The sequence below is a fragment of the Zeugodacus cucurbitae genome, chromosome 5, assembly GCF_028554725.1.
Source record: "Zeugodacus cucurbitae isolate PBARC_wt_2022May chromosome 5, idZeuCucr1.2, whole genome shotgun sequence".
NCBI classification, from domain to species: domain Eukaryota; kingdom Metazoa; phylum Arthropoda; class Insecta; order Diptera; family Tephritidae; genus Zeugodacus; species Zeugodacus cucurbitae.
In genome coordinates this window covers 47,737,288-47,758,711 of record NC_071670.1, presented here as the reverse complement: position 1 = coordinate 47,758,711, position 21,424 = coordinate 47,737,288, and the positions used below count along the sequence as shown (strand labels likewise).

The 21,424-nt window shown below is 35.1% G+C and overlaps 1 protein-coding gene across 4 annotated transcripts in view; it reads right to left on the bottom strand.

Annotated features, from left to right (window-relative positions):
* The window catches only part of LOC105212248 (myb-like protein P), a 122,703-nt gene that overhangs the window by 17,915 nt on the left and 83,364 nt on the right, over positions 1–21,424 (bottom strand). For all 4 annotated transcript variants that reach the window (XM_054231215.1, XM_054231214.1, XM_054231216.1 and 1 more), the window contains one exon: positions 1,990–2,120. In XM_054231215.1, coding sequence (XP_054087190.1) covers positions 1,990–2,120 — 131 coding nt within the window. The remainder of the gene's footprint in view (positions 1–1,989; positions 2,121–21,424) is intronic.

The window sequence follows — 21,424 nt, the reverse complement described above, 5'->3', positions numbered from 1 at the left end:
TGATACTATTTTTAAAGTACAGTGGGATCACATATTTTTGTAAAGATAAAATACATGCTTACAAAGTGTTTATAATTAGCTGAAATCTTCTTATACATATATGCTAATACTAGATCGAAAAATCAAACTGGAAATAACAAAGGTAATTTGAATGGCTTGGTGAGTGCTAATTTGTCTCTGTTGATTTTCTCATGAATTTTATCAAAGATTTGAATGCTTGTATGTATTCTTGAATAGGAAAAAAATCATTCACAAAGATTTTTATGGTCATAACGAAATTAGAATTATTTACAGTCTATTAATTTTATTGTTTCGAGGCTTTATGTCAAAAACAGTTTAATAATAATTTAAAAATAATCCAAAAATATTCACAGTTTAATTACTAAGTTTTCATATCAAAATAAGAGCCTAATATCAAGCGATATTGAACAGATCAGAAAATTTGAAGTTGATTCGATAATAACTTTTCGAGTTATTCGACAAATAACAAAGATCGCTCGGGCGCTCCAACACACAAGTGTGAAACTTTTAATGCGTTTTTATCAAAACTATGTTTTTTTTGAACTGTAACTCGATAACCGCTCAGTAGATTTTAATGAAATTCATACAGCTTTCAGAATATATAATAAACTCAGGTCTGATCGAAGGATTTTTTTTAATTTCGATTTTTTAAGACCAAATAACTGTTGATTTTTTCCCGAAAATCTAGGAAAAAAATTCTTGAGGCCGCCATTTTGTTAATTTTTGAAAAAAAAAAACTTTGATTAGGCCCAGGAGGGGGAGTTTTCTGTAGAAAGCTTTCTATCAATACCAGCTTTAGGCTACCTGACCACTGTAGTGTCTTCCAAGCAGAGGTCGTTGCGATCAAAGTAGCAGTGGACGCACTGCTTCGTATGGTGGCCTCTTTTAGAGAGGTATGTATTCACTCCGACAGCAGGGCGGCAATACTGGCATTGGAATCGATGACAATACGCTCTGTGATAGTTAAGGAGTGTCTTAGATCCTTATCAATAGCTTCCAGCTATTTTGCAATCCGACTAGTGTGGGTACCCGGTCACCGCGGGATCGCTGGTAACTGTATAGCGGACAAGCTTGCAAGGGAGGGTACCCTAGCTACATTGACGTCGGAATGGGAGCGCATTGCTAGTCCATGGTCCACCTGCGCAAGAACGCTGGACATGCAGACTACGCATGAGCTCGTCAAACGCTGGTCAACTACCAGTACTTGTGCAGTGGCGAGGTCCTTTTGGCCCTCTGTGGAGCGTAAGCGGTCCTTTCAACTGCTTTCTCTGGGCAAGGTCCATCTCAGCGCAATCATAGGTGTACTTACTGGACATTGTCCAATGGGTACCCATGCGGTTAGACTTGGGATCGTAGCAGATGCAAGTTGCCAAAGCTGTATGGAGGAAGGCGAGATGGAATCATCTAAGCATTTCCTACTGCATTGTCCAGCTTTTGCCAGACTGAGGTTGAAACACCTCCGAAAGCCCTTTTTGACGATCCTAGCGAATTGGCTAGAATCGATATTACTAGTCTTAAGAAATTTATAACGGATTCCAAGCGGTTTGCTGAATCTTAAAGGTCTTTGATCCACGGGGAGTTTTATTGGTACCACAATGGACAGCGCCTGGCTGTCTAAGTGAGATCTTCTGTCTTTGCAGAGATCTGCCTACAAACCTAACCTAACCTAACCTAACCTAACCATATAACTACTTTACTTTGATTTAATAGCAAAAAAAAATTCTCATTTTTTCGTGTCCTTGACTATCCTTAACCCCTTAAGGGTTAATTTGAATTAATAGTTGCGTGATCGAAAATATAAAGAAATTAGTTTAGTTAGTTTTCTACAGTTCTTGAAGACTACAACATCCCTAATTCTGATCATTTGAAATTTGTTGTTTTTGTGTTATTATTAAATTATGTTTCAGTGTGTAAATAGATCTAAGACTACATTTAAATTGAACACTGTATAAGTTTTTCACTACTCACCGTAAGATTGTCTCTTGTGTTGGCCCCGCGTTGTTTAGCAACAGTCTCGCATCAACATTCTCTTGTATTGCATATGCTTGCATGGGTGAGGTAGACATTAAGTGGCAACCATTTGTGTCTGTGGAGCTCAGCTGTAATTAAACAAGTTAAATGGAATGTCAATCAACATTACAGAGATACGTAAGAATTTATAAAAGAAGCTAAGAAAATAAGAAATGAGATAGATTGCTTGGTTTGTTGAATAATGATAAAAAGTGCTATAAGGAGGATATGTTTATAGTCTATATGTATCTGATGAAGAAAGTGAAATATAATTTAACAGAATATTTTTTTTAAATTTTCAATTAATGCTCCCCCGTTAACTATTTTATCACTTAAAATCGAATGTAAATACATTTCAATACATATCTCCATATAAATTGTTGCATTTTCAATTAAAAGCAGCGACTGGTTGAATTTGTAAAAAAAAATAATAAATATATAAAATATATAAATTGGCACACAAAGTGCCATCAATCAGATAATCAATTTCATAAAAGTTGAAAAAAAAAAAATTAATTGGCTTTTTACCGTAATCTATTAAGTATTTATATTATTACAGTGTAAATAAGCATTGTGTTATTAATGGATACTCATAAAAATTAACTTTTGACCGCAAGATTTTTCATTTTTTATTTATTATCTATAAATAAATTCATAGATACATATGTGAGTATTTGTACATTCAATAGCTTTGTAAAGAAATTATATGCAGATATCAAAATTTTTTGACCTAGAAATTAGCGCTTTCACGGTGAATGCGTATAATTATGCTGCAATACGCAAAATAAAAAAAAATATTGCATTGCACAAATTTTAATTGAATGCAAATATAATGAGTTGATATACCTACATACATATTACCGATGCCAATTGTAGAATATGAATTCGGTAAAAAATATGAGTAGATATAAATGTAATCTGTAGATAATTTGCCTATAAATACTCGGACATGCTAAATGGTAAGCTAGGGTGAATTAAAACAATCTCGCGTTATTCCAACTAGCTTAAGGGGTTAGGGGTATTCAGGGTCACAAAATGAGATTTTCAGTATTTTTTTTTTTGCATTAAATCGTGTTATTTTACAAAAGTAATAATATGGCATTTTGACATAATTTTTGACTTGAAGTCACGAAAATGTGAAAAAAATAATAATTTATAGTTTCCAAATGTGTAACTGTTTGTGTTGCCTCAGTTCCAAAAAAAAGGTCCTTGTGATGACAATCATAAGTCCTTGTATAGTCATCTAAATTCTATCGGATAAGAAAATTAGTTTTATATATCCTGGGCCTGATCGCAGCCTTTTCAAAAATCAACAAAATGGCGACCTCAGGAAAATTTTTTATAGATTTTCATGAAAAAAATCAACAGTTAATTGGTCTTAAAATATCGAAATTTTTGAAAAAAAAGCTTCGGTCAGGTCTTCTTCAGTTATATATATATATATTTGGCGTAGGAACCGCTTTAAGCGATTATAGCCGAATCCACCAGAGCGCGCCACTCATTCCTCCTTTTTGCTTTTTGGCGCCAACTGGAAACACCAAGTGAAGCCAGGTCACTTTGCACTTAGTCTTTCCACCGGAGTGGAGGTCGTCCTCTTCCGCGGCTTCCTCCAGCGGGTACTGCATCGAATACTTTCAGAGCTGGAGTGTTTTCTTCCATCCGTACAACATGACCTAGCCAGCGTAGCCGCTGTCTTTTTATTCGCTGAACTATGTCAATGTCGTCGTATAAATCGTACAGCTCATCGTTCCATCGTCTGCGGTATTCGCCGTTGCCAATGTTTAGAGGACCATAAATCTTGCGCAAAACCTTTCTCTCGAAAACCCCAAGAGTCGTCTCATCGGATGTTGTCATCGTCCACGCTTCAGCGCCATACATCAGGACGGGAATAATGAGCGACTTATAGAGTTTGATTTTGGTTCGTCGAGAGAGGACTTTACTTTTCAATTGCCTACTCAGTCCAAAGTAGCACCTGTTGGCAAGAGTGATTCTGCGTTGGATTTCAAGGCTGACATTGTTGGTGTTGTTAATGCTGGTTCCCAGATAAACGAAATTATCTACAACTTCAAAGTTATGACTGTCAACAGTGACGTGGGAGCCAAGACGCGAGTGCGCTGACTGTTTGTTTGATGACAGGAGATATTTCGTCTTGTCCTCATTCACCACCAGACCCATACGCTTCGCTTCTTTATCTAGTCTGGAAAACGCAGAACAAACGGCGCGGTTGTTGCTTCCGATGATATCAATATCATCGGCATACGCCAGGAGCTGTACACTCTTGTAGAAGATTGTACCCTCTCTATTTAGTTCTGCAGCTCGTATTATTTTTTCCAGCAATAGATTGAAGAAGTCGCACGATAGTGAGTCACCCTGTCTGAAGCCTCGTTTGGTATCGAACGGCTCGGAGAGGTCCTTCCCGATCCTGACGGAGCTTTTGGTGTTGCTCAACGTCAGCTTACATAGCCGTATTAGTTTTGCAGGGATACCAAATTCAGACATCGCGGCATAAAGGCAGCTCCTTTTCGTGCTATCGAAGGCAGCTTTAAAATCGATAAAAAGATGGTGGGTATCGATTCTTCTCTCTCGGGTCTTTTCCAAGATTTGGCGCATGGTGAATATCTGGTCCATTGTAGATTTTCCAGGTCTAAAGCCACACTGATAAGGTCCAATCAGTTCGTTGACGGTGGGCTTTAGTCTTTCACACAATACGCTCGACAAAACCTTATATGCGATATTGAGGAGACTTATACCACGGTAGTTGGCGCAGATTGTGGGGTCTCCCTTCTTATGGATTGGGCAGAGCACACTAAGATTCCAATCGTCAGGCATGCTTTCTTCCGACCATATTCTACAAAGAAGCTGATGCATGCACCTTATCAGTTCTTCGCCGCCGTATTTGAATAGCTCGGCCGGTAATCCATCGGCCCCCGCCGCTTTGTTGTTCTTCAAGCGGGTAATTGCTATTCGAATTTCTTCATGGTCGGGTAATGGAACATCTATTCCATCGTCATCGATTGGGGAATCGGGTTCGCCATCTCCTGGTGTTGTACTTTCACTGCCATTGAGCAGGTCGGAGAAGTGTTCCCTCCATAATCCCAGTGTGCTCTGGACATCCGTTACCAGATTACCTTCTCGGTCCCTACATGATAATGCTCCGGTCTTGAAACCTTCTGTTAATCGCCTCATCTTTTCATAAAATTTTCGAGCATTACCCATGTCGGCCAGCTTTTCAAGCTTTTCATACTCACGCATTTCGGCCTCTTTCTTTTTACGTCTGCAAATGCGTCTCGCTTCCCTCTTCAGTTCTCGATATCTATCCCACCCCGAACGTGTTGTGGTCGATCGCAACGTTGCGAGGTAGGCAGTCTGTTTTCTCTCCACTGCGGAACGACAATTCTCATCGTACCAACTGGTTTTTTGGCGTTGCCGGAGACCAATTGTTTCGGCTGCAGCGGTATGCAATGAGTTTGAGATGCCGTTCCACAGCTCCCTTATATCGAGATGCTGATGAGTGCTCTCCGAGAGCAGGAGTGCAAGTCGAGTAGAAAATCGTTCGGCTGTCGGTTGTGATTGCAGCTTTTCGACGTCGAACCTTCCTTGTGTTTGTTGACGGGCGTTCTTTGCTGCACAGAGGCGAGTGCGTATCTTTGCTGCTACTAGATAATGGTCCGAGTCAATGTTTGGTCCTCGGAGCGTACGCACGTCTAAAACACTGGAGACATGTCTTCCGTCTATCACAACGTGATCGATTTGATTGCGCGTGTTTCGATCAGGGGACAGCCACGTTGCTTGATGAATTTTTTTATGCTGGAATCTGGTACTACAGACAACCATATTTCGGGCCCCAGCGAAGTCGATCAGCCTCAGGCCGTTTGGCGATGTTTCGTCATGGAGGCTGAATTTTCCGACTGTTGTGCCAAAGACACCTTCTTTACCCACCCTGGCGTTAAAATCGCCAAGCACGATTTTGACATCGTGGCGGGGGCAGCGCTCATAGATGCGTTCTAGGCGCTCATAGAAAGCATCTTTGGTCGCATCGTCCTTCTCTTCCGTTGGGGCGTGGGCGCAAATCAGCGATATGTTGAAGAACCTCGCTTTGATGCGGATTGTGGCAAGACGTTCATCCACCGGGGTGAATGCCAGGACTCGGCGACGTAGTCTCTCTCCCACCACAAATCCAACACCGAATTTGCGCTCCTTTATATGGCCGCTGTAGTAGATGTCACAAGGACCCACCTTCTTCCGTCCTTGTCCCGTCCATCGCACTTCTTGGACGGCGGTGTATAAATTGCATGGAAATCTACTCTAATCTAATCGGGTTTTGAGTTACAATTGTCACCAGTTCAAAAAACATAGTTTTGGAAAAACACGCATTTAAAGCTCCTCACCAGCGTTTTGGAGTGCCCGAGCGCTTGTTGTTATTTGTCGAATAACTTGAAAACTAATTATCGGATCAACTTCAAATTTTCAGAGAATGCTTTTAAGATATTACACTGAACCAAAATGCAAACAAAATATCCTGACTACCACTAACCCCTACAGAGGTTTCGTGGGTTCAAAAAATATATTTTTTTATTTCTTGCTTATTAATTTCTACAAGATCTAAGAAAATAGTATCCTAAATTCCGAAATCCGATCCGAATAATAGTTTCGGCGATTACGGCCTTTGGAAGGTATGCGCTCCAAGTCAGGTATTATTGTTACTCAAAATTTTAAAAGCGTTCTTCTCGAAACCGTGTTTTCAAAGTCGGTTGTCAAATGTTCTCGAAAACTACTCAACCGATCTTGATACAATTTTGCACAGGTGTTCGAGATACAATTTACTCGTGCTTGAACGAAGGATTTTATTTGTTTTTTCAATTACAACTATTTAAAAAAAAATGTCAAGCAAATTTGACAGACATTTTTTTTTTTTGGAAAAATATCTGCCAAAATTCCAATTTTTACTTTTTTGTCTTTCCTTCGTTCAAGCACGAGTTTATGGTCTTACCAAAAAACAATTATTTTTTGTTTTTGTTTTTCATTTTGGATGATCTTGTCAGGAGTCATGCTGACAAGGCGGACGCACTTTATTTCCGAGGGGTCTTTGGAAATGGTGAAACAATGGTGGAGTTTTAATTTTTTTTTTTGAAAATTTCAGAAATTATTATTTAAATAAATAATTTTTTACATAGAAATAAAAATATTGAAAATAGGCCTTTTTACTCGACAAAACCCTTAAGCTAGCTTCAAAGTTGCTACAATATGTAGCTTTAAATATTTAACAAAATTTCAGCGCTCTAACGACTTGAGGTAGAAAATATGCCATGGAATCGGGTCACAAAAACAAAAACATTGAAACAACTATAATATCAGAGTGTTTAACGAATCGCATTATATTAGTAAAAACTATACATAGTAAACAAAATAATTAAAAATTCGTCCAATTTTCTTCTACAAAAAAAAAGTTGCCGTGTGTGAACTCAGCTTCAGTTAAAAGAATTGAAGAGCTTGTATCAATAACTGTACTAAATGCAACAGTGGCGCGGCAGTTCGCAACTAGTGCATTTCCTTTCAGGTTATGTGTGTATATAAACAAACATGTCTGTATTTAAATAGTTATTGCAGAAGCGCGAAAACATTATTATAAATAAATAAACAGTGCATGCAACAGCTTGTAGCAATGGAGAATGAAATAAAATGCGCTGCTGCATTTTTGGCATATTTCCTTTTCGACTTTTTTTGTCAGCAACATGGTGCAACGCTTACAAAAAATACTTACATACATGTCGCATGTACATATATGATGTTGCAAGTAGTTATTGCAACTTACATATTTATATGTTTTTTCACACACACACACACAGCCATATGTATGGCGTGTTTTCAACTGTGTAATTGAATTTGGTGTTGCAAGTTCAGAAAAATTTCGCGCTCGCTTTACAATACACCTGCAAGCTATTTGTGTTGCAAGTGTGAACTTTCTAGTTTTTTATGCAAATTGACAGCGTGTGCGCACGGGTGTGTGTGTATGTGTGGCATGTCAATGGTATGCATTTAATTGTTGTAATATATGCCAAATATGTGTGTGTGCGCTCATATTAATATGCAGTAACAGTGTTGCATGTAGCCGGTGGCATGCAACACCTCAACATGTTAGCCATGCAAATGTATGCAATGCAGCGCCACGCGGAGCAGACTTCATCAGCATCATGTTACTTGTACACACACACACATTTATTTTTATATATGTATATATTCATGTATTTGCCTGCACTTACTCGAATTGTTGCATGTCAAAAGTGCCAGCCACTGAGTGGGCGTGTCGACATTCACACTCAATTACTGTAAACAAGAAGAAAAAGTTAAAGGCGAAGCAGGCTGAGTATTTTTTCTGTTGGTATTCGACTTCTGTTTAGACTGTGTTCAGACAAGGCAACTCTTGGTCAAAATTTATTTTCTATTTTTTATATAAGTAAAAAGAAATATTTAAATAATCCCAGTATCAGGAAAAAATTAAACAAAAATAATATATTTTTGAGTGTAAAGAAAGAAAAACTTACAATAAAATAATATAATTTAGAATATCACAAAATAATCCGAGATGAGTTACTCTGTCTGAACCGGAAGAGTAACACCAAAGGTTTCCCTGTGTGAACACAGCCTTACCTTCAAATTTATATGTATATGATATGCTTGTCAGTATTTCACGGGATGTTCGACGGCACAACGGCATGTTGATGCTTTTAGAGAAGAATTACAAATATATATAGTATATATAAATTGTTCCATATTTTTGTGCCAAATTTGAGTGAACACAGCCGCCGAAAAGGCAATTCGAACAATAAAACATCCGTAACGAAAAACAAATGAAATTGAACCAAAAAGTAATGATAACAACGTGCCGCAACACAATAAGTATAAAAATGTTCTAAAAATAGCGAAATATGTAAAATATTTATACAATGGTGAGGCAGCAACAAAAGTACGCCATTTTCGCCAAAGTGTACCACTCGGTAGTGGCTGCGCTGCCTCTTGCTCTTCGTTTTTTATGCCATACACGAGCGCTTGTTTTTATACTAGTGTTGTTTTGTTTTGATATTAGTGTTGTTATTATTTTTTATGAGTTTGTTATTATTATTGTTTTATTATTTAGCGATTTTTGTATGCTTCTCTTCAAATGCTATGACTATCAATGTGGTTTTAAGTTGGTGATGCTAACACCATAGTTTGGAAATTAGTTTATTTATGCAAACAAATGTGGATTACGACAAAGAAAATAGTGTTTTTATATGTACATATGTGTACGAGTTTAAATAATATATTAATATATGTTTTGTATTAGTATTGTTTAGATATATTTAAGTATTTACTTCTTATAGTTTAGAAATACATAGAATTCTATTAATTGGCACAAAAATTTTTTCAAAAAATTAAAGTTAGGATGTTACTTAAAGCAGTACTTCATATAATCGAAGAATTTATTATATGTATATGGAAAGGTCGTTAAGTCGATTCAGAAGCTAAAAATATTACTTTCCAAGTCCCAAAAGATGAAATTGGTATCTATGCGTGGAAGATTAACTACTTAAGGGGTTACATGGGTTCCTTGGGGTTTTCATTGTCTTATTAAATCAATAATACCTCTAAAACATTGTAAAAAAAATCAAAATCCGATTTCTAAATGACGATTTGAGTAATAATTTTGGAGATACAAGCCGAAAAAGCTGCACGGTCCAAGAAATAAACTCTCGTTAACTGTCAAAACTTCAAAAACTATTTTGTCAAAATTGTGCTTTCAAAGTCTTCGAGAGTGAAATTTTGACCAAATTTTTGTTTTGCGAAAACCTCTTAAATCAATTTATTTCGTTTGTCTATGTTCTAGCATAAAGTTTAATTAAATTCATATATATATTTTTTTATTTTTACTGCAGATAATCCTGAGTTAAACTATCAATTTGTACACCACTATAGCAGGGTTCAAAAATTGTTTATTTCAAATATTTAAGTAAAAAGGCAATAAAAAGGTTTAACTCAATATTTAAGGTCCTTGTTTATCCACCTCTAAACCTTGCTAACTATGATGGTAAAACTTTTTTGGTATATACTAAAATTAGCTACTAGCATCCTGAAAAGTCTAAATACTAAAAAATAATTCAACATTTTTAAACGATTTATGCATTCTAGTTGTATATATAAAAAGTTAAGAATATATTTTTATTAATTGAATGCCTAAGAATATACCCAATTTTTTTGTATGTAAATGTCGAAAATTTTCCACATAAAAAAATATTCTATTGAAGATTTGTAAATAATTTATATTAATTAGTTAAAGAAATCCCTAGCCTTTGGTATCACAAACCGATCTATCCAACCATTTGTGATGCTTGTGAAACAATTATAAATTAAGTGCAAACTCAAACTGCTTAAAAAAAATATAGTGACGTTAAAAATAAAATTTCTCAGCCAATTATAATTTGTTACACGCAGAGAGATAGAGCACAATTACACATTTTTAAATCAACTGGTATTTTTGCATTTTTATCGCATGTCAATCGCATGCCACTTTATCTGCGGCTGATTTGCCTTTATTTGTTATCTGGTTAATATAATGTACGCATGCTTATGCACTGATATATATGTGCGCATGTATATACAAGTGAACATATATGCAAGAGCAATTTGGCCTTCCATTTACTGCCACATAGCACTGTATTTGTTGCAACACAAACCAATTGCTGTCTAAAATAATTGCTCTTCCTTCTGCCACATTCATACTCGCTCTCAATTGCAATTTTTATTATTTTTGTATTTTTTAATATTTTTTATGTCTTTATTTACAATTTCAGTTATGCGCTTATACTCTTATGCTCATAGCACACTGTTTGCCTTTACTGTTTTCATTTTGTCGGTTTGACCGTACATTTGTCCGTGTAGATGACCACAAAAAATCGCAAAAAATAATCAGTATTACCTCGCTCATTTATAGTGACAGCATTTCTCTGTGCATTTAGACAGATTTTTGAAAGTAGAGCTGTGTAGAAGTGATACTGAAAGAGGTGAAGCGTTTGGCTCATTGTGCTAGTTTTGGGAGCTCGACGGTAAAAAAATAATTGAGTAACCATTTTTAGTTAAAAGTAGTCGGTAGCCATTTAGAATCTGCTGTAGAAAATCAGAGTTAACGAATAAAAAACGAGTATTATATAGGTAATCATATAATAAAAAGAAGAAGACTTCACTAAATGGCGGTATAAATTGGAAAAATATATTGGTAGATTCTAAGCATATTGAACCGAAACCGAGTACTTTAATTTCATAACGAATACTTGTATATATTTCAAATTGTATATACAGAGAAACCTCTCCTAAAGGAGACCTCTATTACACAGACACATCGGTTGAGCGGACATTTTTTCATGCATATTACCCTCTTTTGGCGGATAAAAATCGCTCGATTTAAAAAATATATTCGATACCCAAAATTACTCACTATTCTCCAACTCTAGTATAGTATCACATAGACATACCATCATATTTACTCAACGGCTTAACTGTGGTTTTTGTGGTCGCATCTTTTAACATTTCATATTTATAAATCAGTGTGTTTCAGCTTTTTTGTTTGTTTGCATTTTTTTAATTATTCTCTACTTTTGCATTCGCTTTACGCCAGCCCATTGCATTAGCAATAAATATAAATATTAAAATTTTCATTAATTAAGCGAGTTAATTTAAAATTTGTGTGTATGAGAATAATGCATACAACTGAGAGGACGATGATTTTGTAGCACCAGCACAAGTGTAGATAGTGTAATTGAGATCTACAGATGAACATGTAGAGTTAACCGAAAAGGAAATGAGAACTGGTCACGAAATTCTATAGAGAACTTGAAAAAAGTAAACTATTTCCTGATGTAGGCTTTGTGAGTGCTCTTTTGCTACCAGCTTACAAGAGAGCTCGGTTAATTTGGCACTATGTAGTTTGGAACTAGATATGCATGATATCCACTTAGGTTAACTGACTTCTAAAAGAGATTACTACCTTTCACTCGTCCGTTTACTAGATATATTAGAACCTAACCAATTTGTTGCTAGAACAATTTCCAACAGGGTATGTATGAAATAAAAAAAATACTTCAATTGAAGCAAAAATGTCAAAAGTCACTAATCTAAAATGAAAGCTCACTCAAACTGACTGACAACTGTCAATATTTGCATATGTTTTTAAGGTTGTCATTATTTGACTTGGTGGATTTACTGCTTATCTTTGCGTTGAGAGCATTAGAGCAAAAAAATATAAAATCTTTAAATGAAAAACAAAATATAGAAATGCATTAATTTTAATTTTCAAGTTTGAAAGTGACAGCTCATTACGCAAAATACAAAACTAAAATAAAACCCAAAACAGAAACAGATCGTGTGCTAACAGAAACGCGTAGTGACGTCAGCATTATACGTATTTATTTTTCTTTAAGTTCCCTCAATGATTTCATAGTCGAAAAGCAAATACAACAAATTGGAAAACTATTTGCTCATTTCCCGATTACTTAAAATACCTAAACAGACGCGAAGAATAAAATTGGCGCTGTTTGTTTTCACAGCTGATTGCATACTAGACATTACAATGTAGTTCTGAAGCGGATCACCCACAATAAATATTTAGTGCGTAATATTATTTGCGGATTTAACGCACAAGTTTTGCGTATATTTCCTTACATAAATACACTAGTTGAATAAACTGTAATGGAAATGGTGGCTAAGGTGCATACTTTGTTTATTTGTCAATTTATTTCCTATGTACTATATTTCAGCGGGGTCTGACATTTCCATTTGTTCTATTTGGGTGTTTACTCGTGGAAAATATTTCAAAATTTCGATCACTTACCACGGTCATATGAAAAATTGTATATTCTATTATAATATTAATTGTTCTAAAGTGAAAATTAGGCCATCTAACATTCTCTAAGAACATGAAAGAAACACATCAAAGAAACGGAAGAGATTTATTTGCATAGTCCATCAAACTAATAGATCATCAATGAAACGGAAATACTATATATATCGAAGACTTTAAGTATATCACTTAAAAATTGGAAAAGGCTAAAAAGGAGTGTCAAGAGATTGATTTTAAAAACATTTAAACTCCTGACTTCACTAGAGCTTCCAAAATTTACTTATTCTAAAGGTCTCAAAATTATTTGTCTAGATAAACATATAACTACGCAGGAAGCTGTACATTTGGGCACAGGACTGACCTGAACTGCCATTCGAATATTCAACTCCACCAAAGTTCCATATTATTACCATCCAACGAAGCAAAATTTAATTATACTATTGGAGTCCTTACTTCTAGATTTGAGAATCGTCTTTATAGTAACTTTGATTTAAGATGTCGTGAAGTCTGTAGTAGAGAGTCTGGTATGTAGATCTTGATATGATGTTTGAAGTCTTATTTAGGATATTCGCTCAAGTCTTAGATGTTAAAGATCAAGTGCCATGTGGTGATTACAACATTGTGAAACATAGGGATCTATGTTATACAGTTCGGTTCTATAAGGTGGTTTTGGATTAATTTAAGTTGATAACCAATAGAATAACGGTTCTCTACCTGGTTTTTTCCCTATCTCTTACAAAGCTTGTCCTATGTGTTGTAGAATACTCTTTTGGACATTTTTGCTTTAGTATTTCAGACTATTTTGAAAATAAATTATGGACATGAAGAAGATAATATATAGCAGCGGACAGTGAAATTCGGACAATCCTTCGGTTTGTATTTAAAGGAAGATCAGGTGATAGAATGTATAAGCTTGAGGGATCTCTTCAAAACTGTTGAGGACATTGAAATTGAGTTATTTGAAGATGTCGGTACCGAAGTCGGTATAAGAACCAATCGTATAAGATTTCAAGATGTTAGTTTGAACGCCGCCAAAAAGGCAGAAAAAATTATAATTTTTTAGTTGTCCGGATTTCATTATCCGCTTCTGTATATATAATCTCAATTGCTTGTATAGAAAATATTGTGAAATGTTTTTATATAGCCGAGCAGTTAATAGATCATAGATTTCGTGAATAATATTATTACCATAAAATGATGTTCGAGAATTGAAAAATATATAGGTCAATGCCAGTGTTTTTTGTCTCTTCAATCGGATTGAAAATCATATATTACTCTTTTAATTTACGAATGTTCACTTTACTAAAAGTCACTTCAAAATATATTTCTTTCACGAGAAATACACAGAGAAAATTAAATAATAAAATAATATGTATTTACAAAAACAAAAACAAAAAAACACCCACGTCTCGCCATGGTGCCTAATTAAGTATTTTTATTAGTTAACCGTGAGATAAAAATGGAAATTCGGTTCCCCACTGTACTTCGTTTGCGAATGGCCAGCATTCAACAGTAAATACGAAATATAAAAAGAAAATTATAAATAATTTGATTTGAAAACGCCTGACGGCACGGCGACCAGTTGGCAGGTGGCCTTCGTGCAACAGCTGCTGTTGCCGCACTACTCGGAGAGTCATAAATCAAATTGCTGCCTAACGTTTGATGCCTGAAATTTCGAAAATCATTTTCAATGGCTTTTCTTCTTGTAGTACTTTTCCACATTTTGAATAATTCAATTAAGAAAAAGAGAAGAGCAGCGTGGAAAATAAATGAATTTTATGTTTGCGGAGAAGGATACTTTTAGATTGAGATAAAAATTCAGTTTATGAGGTGTGAGTTGATTTTTGAGCTATTTGCTTGGTTAGCAAGATTAATAAAAACGGGAAATTCTCTAAGTGTTTAGGCTAACAAATAAGAATGAATTATTTTAAATATATTCAAGCTGTTGCTGGATGCTTTAGAGCTTATTTATAATTTAAAATCTTAAAATCTTAATAACTAACACGCGCTAACTTAAAATTCAATCCCTCACCTGTATTTCCAATGTAAGTCTAATACTCTCTTAACATGATACCTCATTCTTAATGCACCTCACAGTTGCTGTTGATATGCTTTTTAGCATGAAGTTGACATTTATCTTTACTTTCACGCTGTGACGCACGTAGTGTGTTACTTTCCTCTTAACTCGATTCGCGCCACAACGTGCAACATTGCATTTGCATACGTGTCACACCTGCAAATCTATCTGTCAGCGCAGCTAAAGTGTTGTTATTGCTGATGCAAGGGTTAAAAGGCGGAAAGTGGAAGGTAAATATGTTCTAGTGTATGCTTACATACTATATATTTTGACATAACTTATGTCAAGTGCTCTTAACTTGCTTTGATTGAGGCAGCCGTCTTACTACTCATATTATATTAAAGTTCGGAAATGTTGAAGAAAATTATGTAAAATTTTGGTTTGCGATCTTAAGTTCTTGGAGTTCTGAACTAGTGTACTGGACCCTTGTAAACCTATGTCAACTTAACATGGATACCCTGTCTTTAAGGGGAATCAGTTCTGCCTTATTTGTCTAAGAAGAAGATTCTGGTATAGTTTGACTATAGAATCTGTACATTGATTATAGAATGAAGTTGGATTAACAGATATGTTGATGACGATGAATATTTGGAATATCTGACTTCAAGGTCTCATAGGTCCAGCCCAACTTTCCCTCTCCCTATCAAAAAAATAGTGAAATGAGCAATTAAAATTTCCCAATATTAATCCACCAGCTCAGACATGTTTTCAACTACCCAAAACGGATTTAAAGCGAGTAAAATAACAAATATTTAAAAACAAAAGAAAACCAAACCAGAAGCTTATGACAGAGACCCTGCCATTCATTCCTTCACATACGAAAAGTGGCACAATAAATTGTGTGTATTTTTGTTGAAAATTATTTGGTATTTAAGGATTTTAACATACTGCCAAAATGTGTACACAGTGCACAGTTGCAAATGAAGGGTGCAAGATGATTGGAACAAAAAGATCACCGAGTAAAATGTAAGAGACAGCTGAAAATGTGTTGCATGGAGTACAGTAAATAGAGGGCCGACAATGAATACCCGAGCATTGAGATGGCAGTGAAATGAAATGGAATGAATGGATATGGAAATGGAAAATGATTTGGAGCACCAGACAGTGCTCAGAGTTTAACTTCAAATGTGGTATATGGATACAGTATGTATGTACCATGTTTGTATGTAGACAGAAATTTAAAAATCCCAGTAGTGAGAGAATTATATACGGTAAAAATTCATATTCTACATGGGGTAGAACGGACCTCAGATTTATGAAGTGTTGCTGATGTTGCATGTATATCGGAGAATCTTCCATACACCAGCTATCATATATTTAACTTTTAATGATAGATGGAAATATTAATTTTATGGAGACTGTAGACATACCGTATAAAGAGGATTTATGAAGAATTGGTAAATTCACAAATGAAATACCTCTGACCTCGTACAAGAGGCTTTTAAAGTTGAAATAATGTACTCGAAGTGACGCAAAATGGATAAGTGTGCTCTGGAAAAATATTTGTTACTTTTATAAGAATAATATTCAAGCAGTGCGCAACTACAATAAATTCTATCAAAAAAATTTGTTTAAGAAAGTATCTGTGTTTATAGAACAAATTCAATATTAGAACTCAGGAACCATTTTTATCAACTTTTGTGCTAATTTTATCAAAAACTATACTATAAATGTCTTTCAGCGTTTTAGTCTCAAAGATTAGCCTTAATAATCCAAATATATTTGAAGTAAATGAAAAATTATCATAAACAGTGGAGTTAACTTGGTCATTTGTTCTTGGTGGTATTTGTATAAAATTTCATCAAAATCGCTAATCCATAGTTTATGCAAATTTTAGATCACTAGATAGATTTATTTATAAACGCTTGGCGCTGAAAAGTATGCAATGTTTTTGTGTTTTGGACGAGTAGGAAAAAAATTTCAATATGATCATCACTTATGAAAAAAATAAATATTTATTTTCGAAATACAATATGGTATATAATAAATGCTGATCTTGGTTAATTAGGGAAAAGACAATGATAAAGATAATTGAGAATACTTAAAATGGAAGAAATAATTGATTCACATTTTTAAACTTAGAAAGAATTATTATAGTTTATTCAGTAGTTTTCTAGTCGAAAAATAAAAAAAATGCATCTGAATCGCAATAACATCGATCCATTTCAGGAGCGTTACTGGTGATGAAAAGTGGAATTACCAAGGAAACATCTACTACAGCAGCTCTCCTGCTCAAACTCTTAATCGAACTCGGACCTGTACTGTCAACAATTAGACTGTCTAAAGGAAGCAAACGCTCAGAAGTGAAAAGTTTTGGTCAATAGGAGAGAAAATGTGTACCATCAGGACAAATCCAGACCAAACAAGTGGATAGTGACTCGCCAGAATCTCCAAGATCTTAGTTGGAAGGTTCCCAAGATCCACTTTTAAGGCCGGACCTGGTACCAAGTGATTACTACTTGTTCCTGTTTATATTGGTAAAAAATCAGTCTTAAGAGAAACTCAACTGTCTCAAAAGTGAACAGAGCTTCTATGAATTATATAATAACCTTCAAAATTACAAGAATTTATCGTTTTATATATGACCTAAATCGGCTCAGCCTAACTATGATAAATAATCGCTTCAATTAAATGCAAAAATACTGAAATTTTTTACTAGTTCCTATATATGGATTGGAAAAATATAATTTTTATAACCAAATTTGAAGTCCTTAGAAAAGCCAAAATCTATAATGCTTCATAAAAAAGATTCTTTAGCTTAGTCCTTAAATACAGACAACTACCAACTGAGTTTCATGGTGTTGAACTTACATGCATATATGGAGGTTATGTTTGTTTTGACGGTGGAGTTTTCCATACTCGTAATACCGGCTGAGAAGTTAACTTGTTACCGGCAAAACATTTCCATTCATTTGCTATTACAATTGCGCGGTAAAATGTGCCGGCTGTCGTCCGCGTAGCAATTTTGGTGGTCGCAGTGAGAGAGACTGACTGCTGCCATGAACTTGCACACGTGTGAATGCCTGTGTAACAGCTGTTCGAAGCACTACTCACTACACACTCATTTGCAAATGTGTGTTGCTACAGATATTCGCATGGATCTGAATGTGTGTGTGTATGTGAAGAGGCGTGTGCTGTTGGTGTCGCAATGAAATGAAAACAAGCCAAATTGTAAGCGTTCACAAGGATATCGCTCAGAAGCGTATTTCGCCGGGCGACTAAATGAAAACGCTTTTATTATTATGAATGTAACCCATAATCCGCTTGTTGAGAGTGAAAAGTGCTTGTGTGCGAGTGGAAGCTTGTATGTGTATCAGTTGTTGGCTGTGAAGAGTGCCGAAATGTGTTGTAAAAATATGAGCGCTGGGTATGTTTCGCTTAAATAGTGTAACCGACTGCCGGCAAGCAGCATATGTTCGGCGAATATTACTCGGTAGCATCATGAACCTGCACCGCTGCTGTCTGAAATAACAGTGAATCTCCCTTCCACACAGATCTCGCACCTTCTTTCCAGCTTTTGGACTATTTGTTGGAGGGGAAGTTTTCAGCGTGTAATGAAATGAATGCAAATGCGATTGAGTTGATTTAGTATCTGCAGACAAGCGGTTATTACACGCATGCCGCCATAAGCTTATATCCACAGAGACACACAAACACAAGCATACTCATACAACGTTACAATTGACTCTGGTAGCCATTATACGCTGGAGACATGTACTCATAAAATGTCGTCTGGTGTCTTTACGCACGTAAGCACGCACACATCTACCTTAACTGCATGTTGCCACATATGCTTATGTAAATTGCTACATTTTGACAGTGCAACATATGTATGTTGCTTCATTCAAGAGTCCACTCCAACGATAATTTTTGGGCAATGCAAAGGAGGCAAACTTTTAAACCCACTTGGAAATATGTGTGTATATTCTGTCCGTGAGTAGGAGGTTACGCATTTAACATATTTAAATGGAGACCTTCGAGAGACAAAAGCCATATTTCATAGCCATTTGCACCAATTTGAACTACTGAATTAAACATGAAAGCAAAATTGGAATAATTAAAGTGAACATAAAAATGAAGTAATGAATACAAAATTAATCTTTGAATAAGGAAAGCAAACTTCATTATTAGGTTATAATCAAAAACATGTAAGGAAGGCCTAATTTCGGGTGTAACCGAACATTATCTAGTTTCGCAATTTATTGCTATTAGTATTTAAAACAAAAATTGGTTGTCGAGTGACTCAATAGGTTAAATATTTTTATTAAGCTCTCTTTTAAAAAAAAAAATTTCAAATTAAAACCGACCACTCTATTTTTTATCGTGTGGTTATTAAGATATCATTTAATAAATGTCAAAGTAAAGGAAGTTACCGGGAGTAAGAATAAAAAATTATTATAAAAAGCAGTAAATTGTTTATAAGATTTTCAAATAATAAGAAAACAATTGTACGTACTTTACTATATATTAGGTCTACAACTTTACTTCCCCCGTTTTCCAATAGATGTCTCTGGGGTCAAGCACTGATAGATTAAATCGATTTTTTTTATATCGATCTTGGACATTTGTGTCTACATTAGCCCCTATTATATATTCATTATAAATATTTATTATCGTAATATTTTCCTTCATTGAACCGTGATTTTATGATATCTAGAAAACAGCACCATAATTTAACTATTACTTATATATTCTCATAATCCATAATTTTTATAACAATTATATGCACGATCTTCAAATTTAACTGTCTAATTCTTAAGATAATCTTTTGATAAAATTAACAAACATATTTCTGTAAACTAACACCATTTATCAATTATGAACAATATTCCTATGACTTGAAATTAATTTTTAGAATACAAAAATAAGGAAAATCTACCACTGAATGTTGCACCAAAAAAAAATTAAAAACTGTCCTTGACAGTGTCGAATTTCAAGGTAACAACCTAATTCTTTCTAGTTGTGTGTTACCATCAAATCACATGTGGTGTGCAAATATTTGCGAAAAGCATACTGATTGTCATGCCGTCTGTGGTTGTTGCCACACCACCAGTTACCACAATCGCATTGGTGTTGCAGCAACATTACAAGTAGAAGTGACAGTGCAAAAATAAGCAACCAAAAGTATATGAAAAACTGTTGCTGAGCGGCATGCATGCATTGCCATGTCATTAAGATATCAACAAGAACACGTACAACAACAACAACAACAGGCAACAACGACTATATTAAAACCCTTTGGACGACAGAGCCAACTAAGCATGCTCATTGCAATCGTAGTATGTCGCACACAGCTGGCGCAACCGAAAAATTACTATTTGCTTGCACGAGTGTGTGTATGTGTTGTTGTTGTACTTGTGTTTAGCATATCCCGACCGGATGTGTGTAATTTAATGTTGCCACTCTACTATTGTCGCTTATGTTGTGTCGACCACACTGTTAAGACCCCTGCCTCAACCCCCGCTCGCAGACTCTTTAATAATAACCGAACCGAACCTAAGTAACCTTTACATTTTAGTAGACTCCATTGGCTGTGGAGTGTTTTGTCTCTCTGTCCGTCTGTCGACACAGTTGTTGTCAACGCATTAGTTGCTATCTGTGGCACATGCGTGCGTGCGGTTGCAACAACAAAAACATGTGTAGTGCTTAAATAGTTGCACGTTCTTGCTCTACCAGCATACACATTTAACGGTACGAATCATATCTAGTGGCGAGGCATCTTTAGGCCCTTCGAAATTCCCCAAACGAGCAGAGCAAGTGTTCGCCTATTAAAATAACAACATACAGTGTATAACAAGCTTCAAATGTGTGTGTGCGTGTGTGATGGCAAAAACTGTAAACAACATGTGTCCGCCTTTAAAAATTTATTATTGTTGTCATTCTAAAATTGATGTAATTGCGGTCGCCCTATAAAATGAATAACATTTTCATTTTCTTCTTCCGGCTATTCGATAGGTATTCCATGCTACACTCCGATATGTGTGTATGGGATTTCATAGAGAAAAGCAAATTATTTTAAATTATGCGTAAAGCTGATGTTATCAATAAATGGCTTTCTCTCAAGGCTCTTAAGGTAAGATCTTTAATTTGTTTGTTTTTGTAAAAGGTATATACTGGAATTAATAAAATTAGCTGAGGGAATTTTATCTTTATGTGAATGGCCATAGTAAAAATATACTAGTTATGTTATATTAAGCCATTAAATAAATATACCAATTAGCTTATGACAAAATATTACTTTAAAGGACTATGATCCTGATTAAAACACTAAAACGCCTCAAGTGTCCAAAATGTTGTCCAAACAGTATAACAAAATCTCTCAAAGTCACCATTTATAATTTTTCAGATATTCAAAAATAAATCATTAATTATTTAATAATATTTTTATATTATTATTAATTTCTTTTTTTTTGTTTTTGCTAAATAGGTTATATTATGAAATTGAA